Genomic DNA, 15,425 nt, shown 5'->3' on the forward strand with positions numbered 1-15,425 from the left:
ACCAAACCCCACTGGGGGCAAGATGGGGGGGGGGGGGGGGCATTCTGAAGCTCTAGGACTCTATAAAATCAAAGTTGCTTTCTGTGGGATCCAGCATTGTGTGCAGAGTGCTCTGGCACAGCTGCTTCCAGATGCTGGAGTAAAGAACAGGCTTGAATTTTTACCTGGGCCAGACAGGAGGTCACTCAGGCTTTGCTGCTGTGCATAACAGGGCTGACAGCACTGTGAACATGGTAGGCAAAGGGCCCCTATTTCCTGATTCCCCTTTGGGTTTGAAGAGCAGATGGTATTTTTGAGATCAACCACGTAGGTTTACACTAAATCCTCAGGAGATTGCTCTGAATAAACATGTGCTTATAACAAGGCTTTCACAGATGGAAATTCACACTGAGTTCCCCACAGCAGGGTATATAGCTTCCCTCTTCTCAGTAGATCTCAGACTCAAATTCATAACATCTTCCTGCAAGTCTAGAGAAGACACGACAGGCCTCTCCCCAAGAGCTGCTAGGGGGATGCAGGTAGAGATGAAGGACATTTATTTATTTAATAGATTTTGGGGGTTTTATTCTTTCAAAAAAAGGTTTCTTAAACATGCATGTGCTTTGCATATCAGATTGAGGTCTAAGGATCTCTTGCTCTGAGCCCACTTTCATCTCGCAGTATGACCTGTTAGTGCCATTTGCCATAGCCTTGGGGAATCCACAACCAAGCCGTGTGGCCACCTGGGAAATTGCAAGGCAATGGGACCACCTTCGGGTGAATTTGTGCTCCCCTCTCTCACAGTGTAGTCCCACAAGCACATGAGATGTGGACTTTGCTTTATCCCATGCTGGTGGCGAGTAGGACAAGCTGGTGCCATCCAGACAGGTCTGTATCTGTAGCTTGCCTTGGTTTCAGTTGCCCCCTCTCAAAGCAGAGCTGGCCCCTGCTCCTCTGATGCAGTGAGCCAAAGGCACTGTTATCATCCTTTTGCTGTGATCAGAAGGCCAGTGTTAGTCCTTGCAGAGACATCTTTCTTTCTTTGTTTATCCAGCAGAATTTTGCAGTTGTTGAGTGATTTCCCTGCTCAGTCTTGGAATTCCCACTTTTTTCTGCAAGCCAGTGGTATCTCATCACCATGAATTTAAAGACAATTCCCCTTTGCAGAAGTTTCAGCTTGGGCCAGGGAAGTGGGGGGGGGTTGGTTGATTGTTTGGTTTTTTTAATTTTTGGAGTGTTCTGAATTATTGTCAATCAGCAATATTGGGAATGGGGGTAAATTAGGTAGATACGGGGAAGTTGAAACCATGGATTTTGCCTTCACTGTGTGCAAAGATCCAGGGGGAAAAAAAGGTGATGGGGCAGAATTTAGGAGTTCTGAGTTACAGGCTTCATGGTTTGGCACTCACCTAGGGAAAAATGAGACTATTAGATTCCTGTGCAACTAAAATTAAATTTAATATGTGGTTAATGTGAATACCATCAGCTGAATGCAAGGCAAGAGGCTTAGGGTAAATCTGAGTCCTCACTGCTAGCAGGTTTAGGGCAATTAGTGCTTTGACTTCTGTAAATCACATCTGTTACAGAAAAAATAACGAGGTCCTTTTCAATTGCTGATGGGATAGATTGTGTCTCAAATTACTGAGCACAAGGAGATGTCACTATATCTCTTTAAAAAGAGGTAGTTTTAACTCTGAGAATTTGTCTGAATTTGTAACATTTGATTGTTGCATCCTTAAGTCCCTTTTGTAGGTCTCGTGTGTTGGTTAAAAAATTCTTAACCTAAGGTTTGGGGGGAAAAAGCTCCAAACACCAAAAACCAACCAAACAACCAGGAAAAAAATAATGTAAATCTGTGAGTTTTCTGTGCGATTGACATTTTTAAAAATACTGTCCACCTTAATGCTATTTGTTTGGGTTTTTATCATGACTTTTTTATTTTTAACAAAAAGGACTAAAAAAATGTGCCCTTTAATTTTTGCAAATTTTAAGAGATTGAACTTTCCTGTTAGTTCTTTATTGGACAACCGACGAACAATATTGATTCACTCAATAAGCAAAGTACAGGTTGTATTTATTGAACTGTTTTACTTTCCTACTCTCCCTGAATGTTATTTCTAAATTTAAATAAATGATAAATGGGAATTATTTACTGGAGTTCGCTTGGAGAAAACATTGCTCTGTGGATATTGTTTTTATTTTTTAATCTTTTTTGTAAATATAGTCTTTCTTTAGAACTCACTGTTGCCCTTACTCAGCATGGCACTTAAATATGTGCTTAAATTTAATCAACAGGGAGCCTTCTCCCTATTCAGCAAAATGTATGGGCATTTACTGAGTTTTTAGCACATCAGTCAGTTGTAGATTCTTGTTTGGGTGATCTTGGTGGCTGTGTCCCTGGTGGTCCCATTGTGCAGGGAAGTAGGAACTTGCATCATCTTATCATGAGCCATGGCAAGTCCTGTCCCCTATGGATGAGAGGCCACCTGCACAACTGAGGCCAAGTGAGGTGACAGTTGTGGTTAATTCATTATCAGAGGTGATTGACATCGGTCTTTTCATCCCCCTGACCAGGACCCAGCACTGCATTTGATTTGTGTTAGGAAGGCTGGGAAGTAAGAAGTTTGCAGCAGTTGCTGCCTTTTGTATCTGCATCCTTTTCTTAGCCCTCCCATCCCTTTCTCCTGCACTATCAGGACCATGGCAGCAGAGAGAGGAAAGGACTTGGCTAACATCAAAATACCTGCATCAAGGTGATACTCTGTTAACCGCACAAACTTTTCTGGCCCTACATGCCTGCTGCAGGGCACTACAGAGATATTAGTAAGCTGTTCAGGGAGAACTAGGCTTTTTATCAGTATATTTTTACAAAACTGATGTCACAGTCCATTCAGACCTTCCAAATTTACAGAGCAACATACTCTATTATTTAAACTTTGTTTCGTAGGCTAATTAAGAAATACAATAAAGAAACATGACAAAAGGTCTCAATCCCCTTTTTGCCCAAATAAGTTTATTATGTAAATCCACTTATACAGAACTTACTACCCATTTGCACTGGCTAATTTGCAATGTCATGCACTTACCCTGCCTGACAGTGAGAGTGCTCATCATTCCTCCTCCATCAAGTTGTGGGTGTTCCCTGTATATTCATTGCAGGAACTATGGAAGCGTCAGCAGTCTAGCTGCTCTTGGATCAGCTTCAAATGCTATTTGGGCAAACTGATGTTTTATACCCTCCAGCTTGGAGTTTTGGTCTATACCATTTCCGTAAGTTAATGGATTCTGAGGGAACTGCCAAACAAAGGATAGTGGCAAAACAGAGACAGCATTTTGAGGTGATAATAATACATGAGGTGATAATAATACGTGGTGGCCTCTGTCTGGCCACCTCTCCTGCTCTGTCGTTGACCTCATGGTGCTGATCCCACCATATATCAGGCCTTAGCATGAGCTGTGGTAGCCAAAATCCAAGCAGGAGTTGAGTGAACAGTCACAAACTATGAAAATACCCCAGGTGACTCTTTAGATTCAGGCATACAAAAGTGTCACTTTGTTATAAGGGCAGGGCATCAATAGCATGAAGCAAAAGCTTGCATTTGCTTTGTTCTTTCTCAGTGAAGAATTATGCATCCTATAGTCAATGTCTTAGGGGTGTTTATCATTTTTTTAAAAGTCAATACAGAAGTTGGAAGAGGTTTAGTGTGATTTCTTCAGTCTGCTGCTGCCTGCAGCTGGTTTCCTTGGCAACCTTGATTGTACCCACTGCCTCCTAAGTGGGGACTACCCAGATGTGTGGCTGGATACCCAGTACATACTCATGTGCGTTCAGATTTTGGCCACATTGGTGGCAATAGTACTCAGTTAGGATGACCCCTCCATGTACTTTCTTCACTTTGAAGCCAGGTTACTCTCTAGAAAGAGATGCTAGATTTCATCCTCTTTTCTCCCCAAGAAGATCAAGAGGTACTTGCTCAGGAAACTGAAATGTAACACAAAAACATCCATAGAAAATTCAATTCAGGGTCAAGCTGGAGAGTTGGAAACTCCTGAAGCTGGCAAGAAGCAGCAATGTGAGGGATAGGATCCTCCTCCCCCTCGAGCCAGCAGATTAATGTGAGGAGACAGGAGCATCTCTTTGTGGTCCATCTCTTTGTAGCTCAAATAAATAGTTGGATGTTCCTCTTTCTCACCGTGGGACAGTAATCTAAGGAAGCAAGTGTTCCCTGAATAATTCCTGCTCTTCTCTCAGAGCAGTGGGAGAAATGATGGCTGTGATGGCATGAGGGCATGTGTTGTAACCGCTTGACTCTGCCTAGCAGGCTGCAGCTCCCTGTGAGTACAGCGAGGGTTACCTAGGGCCATGCGACCAGTCACATCCCGGAGTCCATTTCAGACAGCTCCTCGATCTGGCTCCAGCAGCTAGCAGCATTACAACACAGTGGTGATCAAAGAAGTAGAGAAGGGTCTCCCGTGAGGGTGGTAAGATGGCTTTATTCACATCTTGTCTGGGCACCCTCAGCGGCAAGAGAGAGAGACCTCGTGGTTTGGGTGTGGGGTGGTTTTGTCAGGGGCCCAGGGGCGGTCCCTGGGCGGGGTTGGGGTACAGGAACCAATAGGGAGAAACCGAGGGAGTGGCCAAGGCAAGGGCAGGGAGCAGGGGGAACGTGGCATCACAGAATCAGGGGGTTAACAGGCTACCACATCTCACCCTTTTTTAGCATGCCTGGGCCAGAGAGAGGTGATTTGTTCCATCACACTGTCTGCTTAGTTCACCTTATTCTGGATATCACTGCTTTGCTGTGATTGGGCTGCCCCAGCCCTTGGAACCCCACCACCAAGGGGGCATTTTCCAGATACCTTCAGGGAATTTCTGTTAAATAATGTTTCTGTACCTCAAGATGCACAGAAATGAGATATTCAGAAGGACCTCAGCATTGAACACAAGTTAAAGCCAGCACAAGGCAGCTGTCAAGCTGCTTCTGGAAGTCCCACTAGGCAGCTGTCAAGCTGCTTCTGGAAATCCCACTAAGCATCTGTCTTCATTGTAAGTGAGCAACTGAAAAGCTAAAATCCTTGACTTTCAGTTACACCTCTGCTCTCAATGACTAAGATTTTAAATTCTGACCCCAAAGCAGGTCTGAAAATGGGATAAATGATTTTACAGGATTTAGTTGAGGTTAACTTTTTTGGGGGGCAAGGGGAAGAGGTAGCAGTTGCAATGTTTTTCTGGATTTTTTTTTTTTTCTTTTTTTTTTAAACTTCTCCAGGTGATTTTGCTTTGATTGATTCATTTTTGGAACATCTGATAAATTTTTATCAGCAACATTTCAGCCTTGTGTGTGTTTCTTGGTTTTGTTTTTCTCTCTTTGTGGGAGCTACAGTCAATAGCCAAGTCTACAAGCAGCTCTTGCAGTGGCTCGTGATTTTGTGATTTAAATTAGCAATGGTTGGAGCTGTATGGAATTACAGCAAATGCGTTGACTTGTGATCTTGGCAACAAACTGTCTAGAGGCTTAGTTGCTTTGTTTCATGCTTGGAGTTTTGCTGCTTGCTGTTGGTGTTATTTTTATCCTACTTTTTATATATGCTATTTGCTCACTTGAGTGAGACAGAAAAGCACAAATATCTCATGGCTGTGTGTTTTGTGATGTCTCAGGGCATAAGAAAAAAGAGCAGAGCAAGAAAGAAAGTTAAAATTAAGATCGTAAACTACAGAGGACAAAAAAAAGACCTAAAGATCTCTTGCATTTTTCTTGTCAAAGTTTTTGCCAGTCTCTTTTTTTTTATTGACAGAGACTTGCCTTCGTCAAAAAGTTCTTATATGAGTGAAGAGCCAACTTACTCTAAGTTATGTACTACTGCCATTTATTTTTCCTATACATCATTACAGCTGCCAGAATATTACTGTAGTGGCTGCATGTGCAGCTCATAGCATAGGGCCTTGCTTAGGGGAAGAGCACCTCCTTTAGTCTGCTTATTTTAGAAACTTGGAGCCTAAATCTAATAAAATATATATATTATATGGGTGTGCTTTCAAATGCTCTTAAACTGTTATGAAATTAATGTCTGGAGGCTAGTTAGGTTTGATTTCACTATTAATTTATCTTATTAAGGCAATTATTATCACTATCCAAAGCAAGTTTCTTAATTTTCTTTAAAATGTTTTCAGTTCATTAATTCCTGGCTGAGCTTTAATTATGCAGATGTTTGGAAGGCTCATATCCAGTTGTGAATCTACTGGCTGCTGGAATAGAATTTTGAAATATTGTAGGATTTTCTGTAATTATGGGTTTTTTGATGAGGGAAAATAATTTGGTTTGAGTATGTTTTATTTTCATTGAATCCAGTAATTCTCAAACTAGTCACTAAGCTTCAGGAGACTTTTACCTAAATGGGATAACATGGTTTAGCACACAGCTAGGCCTGTATTCTGTAGAATATCCAGGTAAAAGAGGAGGGAAGAGAAGCCCAGGTACAGTAATTAGCACTGTCTTTATTAATCTTGTTGAACGAAACAAAACATGGAACTTCTGATCCAGTGATGCTGGGATATGGTATGGGGAAAATAAGGGATAATTTATCTGTGGGTTTTGTGGAGGTTTGCCTAAATTCAGTAGTGGATAAATCTGTGAAGAATTTCAGTGCCACCTAAGCAGATGAGAGGAACAGAGGCTGAAGCCCCTGATGCATGAGTGGTACTGCAGGTCTGTATTGAGAGGGAACTGGGAAACAGGTAATCAGCTGAGCTGGATGACACAAGCAAAGCCCAAGCACAGCTTCAGCTGCCCTGCCAAATACTCCTGACTACTCTAGGACACTGGTGAGCAGAGGTTTAGTGCTTAGCAGCTCAGCCACAGGGCTGGGCTCCGATTGCAAGAGTGACCTTGAGTGGGCACCATTTGCTGCTGTGGCCACCCTCACAATCCCAGCATCTCATCCTGGTGCCCAGTGTCAGCCAGCCAAGCTAGGGCCATGGTTTGGGCTGGCCTGCACCCCCTCCATGCACTGCTGGCTTTGCAGTCACTGCTCAGCACAGGAGAGCAGCTCAGAGGATGTCCTTGCAAGGCACAGTTGACATTCTCTGCTAATTGGATAGAAGCTACCACACACAGAGATTGTTTTTCATGAGTCAAGGTCTGTGTTGCCTCTGGCATTTGTTTTGTGAATAAATTGTGGGCATAAGCTCTGTCTCCCATATCTTCTTATCCAGGATGTCCTTCTGAAAGAAAAGGAAATGTGTTCTTTACTTCAGGGTTGTATACAAACCAGCCTGCCTTGCCAGGGGAATTTAAATTACTCTGCTGCTCTTTGGCCACTTTCTAGCACTTGTAAAGCACATTAGAACAATAATGTTCTTGTCAGTGACATGGTGACCTCGCAGCCTGGAAAGTCAGCTTCGGTTCTACAGACAGCCTGCAGAATACACTTACTGAGAAGTGATAAGTAACTCGCCTTTCTTGTCCTCTGTCTCAGCAAATGAAGGAAACAAAGCCCATGAAGCGCCTGCAAAACATCTGCATATGTCGAGTGGGAAGCTGTTCCTTTGGTAGCACTCATAGTTCTCTCCTAGTCTTACAGGGAAAGAGACACAAGCACCATTATCAGAGAGGCGATAGAACACAAGCACCATTATCAGAGAGGAGCTACAAGATGCATGTACATCGATAAGAGGGACTTGGAGTGATGGAATGACTTTTTGATGGCAGCACTGCACACTCATCTTCCCTTCCATGTGTATGCAGCACCCAGCCCTGCAGTAGATGAAAGCAGTGATACTGCAGTGGATTAGCACCCCATTGGAGTGGAAGATGTAAATCCAGCTAGCAACGTGTGCAGGACTGACCTTTGGTATTTCTTAGTACAAAAGGAGGCCTTTGGCACTTTCAGTCAGTTCTGCCACTAGCTGGGAAGGCTCATCTACTTCAGTTCAGGCTTGTTGAGAGCAGTGTTTTATCTGGCACAAAAATGCAAAAGAAAAGGAAAAACAATCCATGTTTCAAGCCATCGGAAAAAACATAGCACCCAGGGATTCACAGATGACTTTGGCTGCTTGATGGGGGTGCTCTCAGATGATGTGCTCCATGAGTGAAGGTATGGTTTGCTGGAAGCACATTCTGTGATGCGGGCTTCAAAGCCACAAAATATACCTGCTTGTGCAAAACAAGTGAAAAAGAGCAAACTATCAATCTGCATTTAAAAAAAAAAAAAATCCCAAAAAATGCCTTGGCATAAGCCAGATGTGAAGAGCCTTTGTCTTCCATGCTGGTCAGTCATCCAGCCTTGGCATTTAAGTTTTTAAAAGACAGAAACAACTTTTAGGTATTTTAAGCTTCATTTACTTTATGCTTGGAGCATGTGTCATTCAAGAGAAACTGTGCTGCAGAATTTGTTATTCTCTGTCAAAGCACGTTGGCCTTGCATTAAGCACATTCCGAACCATTCCTGACTAAATTCCTTTGCAGACCCTTTTTCCATCATTAGCCAATACTCCTACCACCATCAGGCAGCTCTTTTGCTTGAGTAATTGCATTTCTGTGGAATTCTCTTTGTCAGAAAAAAAAAAGCTGCTTGAATGTATGGTAGAGTTCATGCAGATTTATTGTGGAAATGGACAGGTGAAAATTGTACATTAAGATTCAGCAATAAAATTTTTTACTTCCAGTGGTTGTGTCTTATCAGCTGGGAGTTTGCAACAAGCCTGTCTGACTGACAGGGAGAAAAGCTAAAGTAGAGACTTCTGCCGAACCTGGTGCTTAACTGTATCAAGGAGACCCCAGCAAAGCAGAAGACTCAGTGATGTCTGCAAACGAGCTTTTCTACTTTCTTTCCTTGTTTCTTCAAACGCTCCCTTAAGTGTTTATTCTTTAGAAATTCACTAATAATTTTCTCTGTTCTTCAGCAAAGTATTTTATTAAGTAAAAAGGCATCTGAAATGTCTATCAGATCTAAACAGAATCCATCTGTAAATGGAAAACTTTTAGGATACTATTCATTCTAGGAATTTTGATGTTGTTCATTAAATGATGCAAGGGGAATATTTCTTAATAAGACCAGTTAGTAGTGGAATTACTGAAGGTCATGCAGAATAGCAGTAATGATGTGCGAAAGTTTGGGCCTTACACAAGATGAATTGTTGGAGTTATAAATTACCTACTAGTCCCTTCTGCCTGGAACTGTGGCTCAGTGTAATATTGCATGGCTTGAAGCCAGCCCTAAAACCAGGACCTGCAAAAGGGTACTTTCCATGCTCAGTGCCTGTTTCTCCACATATTCAAGGATGCATTTAGGGACCACAGAATTCAGCCTCATTTTTAGTATTGTGGTATTTGGGGGGCAATGTAGTGAAACAAGCCATGTTCCTTTTTGAATGGGAATTGGTTAAAGTTCCTGAAAACCAGTAGTAACAGCTTGCTGCTGTAGCTGTGTGGTAATACAGCAGCAGAAGAGAAATTACTCTTACTTTCCATATGGAGGCTGATTTGTGGAGGTGAAGCAAGGAAGTTCTGCAAGGAAGTCAGTGTTACCTTTCTGATGGTGTCCCACTTCCAGAGTCAAAAGGAGTGATGAGAGATATAAACCAGAAGCTATTTCAGACAGCTATAGAAGAGTGAGATGTCCTTACCGTCTTGAGGAGTATCAGAACAGTGAGTGAGAATTTGAGTTTGGATGGGACCTTGAAGTCAAGGTCCAAGTTCTTTCCACTCCAGGACTGATCAGGTCAACCCAGACCTGACTCATTCTGCTACTGAGATAAAAATTAGTTGTTCCATGAGAAAAAGTGTTTTATGCCACCCTCTAATCAGTGATGGGTTTGCAGGTGAGATGGACTATGGGGTGTGGTACCAAACTTTGAGCTGAGAATACAAACTCACTCCAGATTTTCCCATTCATGGTATTAGTTTATTTTGCTTGTTTCCCTGGTGGCAAAGCTAGGAAATAGATCTGCCCAGGCACATTCAGAGCATGCAGGTTGTCATGGTAAAGGCTCCTGATGCTTTATATTGGGTTTATTTATTACAGAAGCTGTCTACCAGCAGCTGGGGTTTTTAGGTTTTCCTATCTGTGTAGATAACTTATTTCTTCAAACCAGACATTATTACCTCTGGGTATTTACTCTGCATGTATAGAAATCTTAGTCTCACCTTGGAATATTTTCATTTATCAGGGCTTGTTTTTTAAGTAAAAATCTGCTGGTTTGAGGAAAAGCACACTGTGTAAGATATTTTGCCTGTTACACTTAACATCCAGCCTGGTGTGCCAGGAAAAGAGCAAATACTGTCAGTGCTGATAGGCCTCGTCTATCCCTTTTCTTTTTCACATTGCTACAATGCCTTTTTCCATTAATATCAAGCATGGACTGAGCAGCCATATGTTAGGAATCACCAAGTGGTATTTAAAAAGATGTGTATCGTGACTCCAAGACAAACAGCACAAATGACATCACACCACACAGGCATTCAGCATGTTGGGAAAAGGTAAGGTGGATACAGCCAGAGGCTCCAGTTCTCCCTTCTACTGTGGAGAACACACAGCACCTCGCAGGGCTGGGTGAGCTTGTAGTGGAATTAAATGTCTGCCTAGAAGTGTTTCTGATTCTTCATTAGTTAGTGAAGTTTGCAACTTTTTCTGATGGTCGTCAGTGTTGTGGGATGTGCAGATAACTGAATATCCACCCCTTCTTCTTTCTTGTGTGTCTGGTCTGGTTGTGTAATCTGCCAGCATCTCCATGTGTTCAGGGGCCAGCTGTGGTGCCAGAGTTCATCGTGAATATGGAGATAATGAAAGAGTCTGGAAAACATTTTCAGGATAAACATTTTCCATTTTTGTCTTTTGCTATTTGAGAAACAGAGACTCAAGTGCAGCCTTTAAATCTTTTCTTGTTGTATCCTAATGTTTCAAAAGGACTTGTAATTTTGGATCTTGACTTGGAAATAATTTAAAGGCGGCTGATTTTCCATGGCTGGGAGTGCTGTGCTTCCTGACTAATCAGGCTCTTTAGACATGTCTTAAATTGGGCACTGAAATAATAGATAGACAAGTGCAAGTAGTTGACTCAGGACAGCTCTATGTGGGTTTAGGCAAAGGCACTTTAACACACAGCTCTGATATGCTCTGAATGTGCACACAGCAAGTTATCACTCCTGGGCAGAAAAGAGGTGACTGATTATGGCACAGTAAATCAATCATGGGAAACCATTAGCCCATGTTCAACCAAGTGCCGTGCTCCAAATTATTAGCCCCTCCTTGAAAAGTGTAGGCCTGTTCTATTTCAGCCAAGAGAGTCTCCTGCTGACACGGAGAATAATAAATAATAAAACATTTCTTTCGAATACAGTAAAACTCATTATTTAGGCTTTCCGTGCTTGATCAAGGCCCTGAAAGATTCAGCAGAAGTCTCCACTGGCATTAAATGAGGTCTGTCCTCCCATCTAAGTTGCTGACTCTACCCCTGGTCCATAACCCGGAGCACCTATGTGAAGTAAAATAGGCAAAGAAAAGTGGGTGCAGTAGCTGTATGTGCATACGGAGGGAATGGGCATGGTTATTCTGCATTTCCTGACTTGTTGGAGGTTTTTCCGTTCTTTTTGGTTTTTGTTTGTTTTTGTCTTCTGCAGGCAGACAGCCATCTGTCCTGGCAGTGTAAGCACAGTCCTGGGCTATCTAGAACAGTTAAAAGTGTAGCCAAATGAAAACCCAGCTAAATGCTGAATTCTTGAAGAGAAAAGAAATTTGACTCATTTCCAAGTTTTATTTTCTCTCTTTTGGAAGTATCTTTGCAGAGGTGAAAGGAAGAGTTCTTTACTCTATTGCTTGAATAATGCTTTGAAGTTTGGTCCTTTGCCAAAAGCCTGTTGACAAGTAACATCAGTGTTGGTGCAGACTGGCATCCTGTATTTCTTGGGAATCTTTAAAAGCTCTCTGAGCAGCTCCCCAAGACTTGATTAAGATCTGATTTTTATCTAAGTGAGGAAGAAATTATTTTTCCATCTTTTTTTATGGGTGGATAAGGAGCAGTCATTCAGTGATTTACCTGCCTTTTAGGGATAAATCTCTAGTCCTGGTAGAGATCCCAGGAGTCTGACAGGGAAGTCACCTTTTTCTTTTTAACAACCAGTCTGGTGTCACCTGATGTTGCCACTATTTCCATACCTTCTCATTGTTCATGTACTATTTTTCTCAGAAAAATTAAATTATGGACGACCTCAGAGTTTCATTTTACAGCTATTTCCTGTAGATGCAAATCAACATCACTCTTTTTCCTATGGTTTTCCTTCTTTTTTTCCCCTCCAATTTTTCATAAGGAGGTTTATCTAAGGTGTTGATATTTCTTATAATAATTTTCTCACTAGTATCTATGACAAAGTCTCTAATCTTCTCTCTTCCTTTTGTCCTCAGGAAATCCACTGACTGTGGCCTGCAGAGCTTTCTTTGGATTCAGTGGAGAATCAGGCCCCATGATCTACTGGATGAAAGGGGAAAGATTCATAGAAGAATTAGAAGGTCACATTAGAGAAGGCGAAGTCAGGTACTTTTTGGTTTATTTGCTATTGAAAATACTGTATGTCCCACAAGCCTGTTGGGTTGACAAGTTTTTAATTGAAAGTGGAAATCGTTTTCTGTCTAAAGAGTGATGGATGACTTGGAGCCAGGGCTGTGTGAGTTGCTCCCTCTCCTTTGTAGCAAGTACACTCTAAAGACAGAGTAGCTTGTGTATATGCCTGAAAATCTGTTATCAAATTCCCCTGACGGTTGGTAGCTGAAGCATCCTGAGTGTTCCGAGGGTTGATTTTAGGCCCACGTGGGAATGGTGCTGTACACTGCAGCCATCCCGCGGACCCCGCCTTGGCAAGATGACATCTATTTCAGCACCACTGTTAATCTTGAAGACAAATGGTCTCCTGTCAAAGTCACCAGACTTTTTTTCTTCTCCTGAATGTGTTGTGTGTGTGTGATACAGCTCTTGGTGTGCCTTAACCAGAGCCTTCAAGAAGCAGCATTTGTTTCTCCAGGCTTAACATGTAAGGGAGAGAAAGGAGTGGCTGTGTCCAATATCCAACTTGTGCTTGGCTTTTTCCCAGGTGCTGGTTATCCCTTGATGTAAGTTGTAAAGAAAACACACTTGTATCCCTATGAACTTCCATGGAATTTGCACCTAACAGCACCTTATTCTCTTCCTTAATAATTACCTGATTATTGTTCTTTGAGCAAAGACTAAGTTGTGGTTATACTATGGACAAGGTGGTCCCAACTCCTATAGATACAATAAATATAGTTTATAAAGAAAGCCAAGGTCTTTTCACTTTCCAAGGCACATTTTTTTAATCTCGTGTCTGAGTTTTTTGTTTCTTGTAAAGGTGATTTTAGAGAGCAGGCAGAGAGAGATTCCTTTGCTTTATTACTTGATCAATAATTTGAAGTTCAGCCACTTAGCCACTAGTTATTAAGATATACTTAATTGCACACAGATTAAATTTATCTTATACTGCCATTGTACAGTCCTCTTTTGTGCTTCTGACCACAAAAAGCAATTATTGGAAACTTCTGCCATTGTAAGTAATCAGTACTTCATGACATTGTGTCCTCTCTGGTGTGTATATATATGAACAGGGTGATTTTGGTCATGTTGTCCCTCTGCATCAGGACAATTTGAGATTTGTATTTAAAGAGCACTCCAGCTTTAGCACAGTTCAAAACTTTTCCTTTATGTACATATATTAGTGAAACTGAGTTTGAAAAGGCTGTTACTTGTCCTTTGTTGTGCCATCTCATTACACATTAATGTTTCAAATTAATTTGTGACAACTTGCTTTTCCACTAAAGTGCTTTGACTCAGTTTGCAGACCCTTCACAATTCAGTGAATCTTCTCTTCAGCAAAGCTCCTTATCACATACCTAATCTCCTGTAAACACTGTCAGCATTTAAAACAACATTTTTCAAAACCTACTGTATCATTACCAGCAGTGTCTCAGTCCACCCCTTTTTTTATTTAGAAGTAGCTGTGGCAACTGAAGTGGTTACTTTTTGCAAATGATTTTTTGCCAGTAACAGCTCTTGGTTTTGTGTCCCATTACAGGTGTGCTGCTTCAGGGGAACTAAGCAGCCCTAATTGTTCTGTCAGTGCCCTGAGGCAGCCCACACCCTCCACCCAGTTGTATTTATTGATGAATTTAAAAATTGTTATGTGTGTTTCAAATTTGATGAGCCATGGTGAACTTGCTGGTTAGATGCCTTTTTTCATCAGTTTGCTTCTCTGTGGTGTTACCAGGACATTTCATTTTGAGAAGCTAAGAGTAGTACAGAATTGTCACAACCAGACCAAGACACTCCATTGGCTGTTCCTTTGGTACATTTTAACTCTGCATCCCCTATCTTAAATTAGTTCACAAATTTAGTAGCACTCTGAATTTTTGGTGCTGTCCTTACCCTGGACTATGCCCATCGCTTGTGTTGCTGGATTTTCTGCGTATGATGAGAGTTGAGGTTTGCAAATTAATGACGTGCAGGAGCACAAACCACCCATCCCCAGTGTGCATGGTTAGCACTCACAGTGGTGTCATGAAAGCACTAACATAAGGATGTGTGTAACCTGAGCATTCCTGTTCAAATCAAATCCATGAAACTGGGTTTTGGTAAGCACACTTTGCCAAGAGTAGTATTTGTGTAGCTCTGGGCTTCTCAGTCTTTATTAGACCTTTTTACAAAGCCTCATAATAAAAAGTAGCTCATCAGCATTGCAGGACTTGGAAGCAATGACCCCCTGTCTGAGCTGCCCCCTTGCTTTCCCTTGAATTAAGATCCCCAAGTGTTAGACATGTGTGGGAGGAAAGGAGAAAGAGACTTTGCTTGCCAGGTGGGTTTTTCACAGCAGTAATAAAAATGTCATGTAAATTGAACCAGAGTTATTAAAGAAGGAATCAGAGTCTTTAAGCCTGTCTGCAGAGTTGTCAGTTGTACCTAATTATCAAAAGAGCCCACAGCAAATTTCAACACCAGCTCTATGCCATGGCAAAGTATTTTCAGACATAAATATTGCTCTCTCAGCCACCTGTGAGTTGCTTCTTTTTCTTCTTCAGGCAACCCTGCAGAATAGTCATAATGCTTGTAATCTTGTAAAGTATGTTTGTCCGTGTTTTGTCTCTCTTGTCCATTTTTAAAGTAGAAATAGTTTAACTCATGCTAGAGGCATACAAAGAGGTGAATGGAGACATTTTGAATGGCAGCCTTACTTCTTCTGATTAATTTATCACCCACAGTAGTCAACAGATGGTTATGAAATGCTTAGACAAGATGAGGATGTTGTTTTCTATTAGGAGGGGGTGTTGGGGGCAAGAGGCAGAACTCCCATAGCTGCCTGGCTGATGTGCTGGGTACTTTTCAGAGAAGTATGGAAGCAACAGCCCTCTCCTGAAAAGCTTATACTACTCAAGGAGACAAATTCCGG

The 15,425-nt window shown here is 41.8% G+C and overlaps 1 protein-coding gene across 7 annotated transcripts in view; it reads left to right on the top strand.

Annotated features, from left to right (window-relative positions):
* Window positions 1-15,425, top strand: part of IL1RAPL2 (interleukin 1 receptor accessory protein like 2) — a 397,232-nt gene that overhangs the window by 356,180 nt on the left and 25,627 nt on the right. For all 7 annotated transcript variants that reach the window (XM_017736623.1, XM_017736626.1, XM_017736622.1 and 4 more), the window contains one exon: window positions 12,379-12,508. In XM_017736623.1, coding sequence (XP_017592112.1) covers window positions 12,379-12,508 — 130 coding nt within the window. The remainder of the gene's footprint in view (window positions 1-12,378; window positions 12,509-15,425) is intronic.

Source organism: Corvus brachyrhynchos, unplaced genomic scaffold (assembly GCF_000691975.1).
Source record: "Corvus brachyrhynchos isolate BGI_N302 unplaced genomic scaffold, ASM69197v1 scaffold36, whole genome shotgun sequence".
NCBI lineage: Eukaryota > Metazoa > Chordata > Aves > Passeriformes > Corvidae > Corvus > Corvus brachyrhynchos.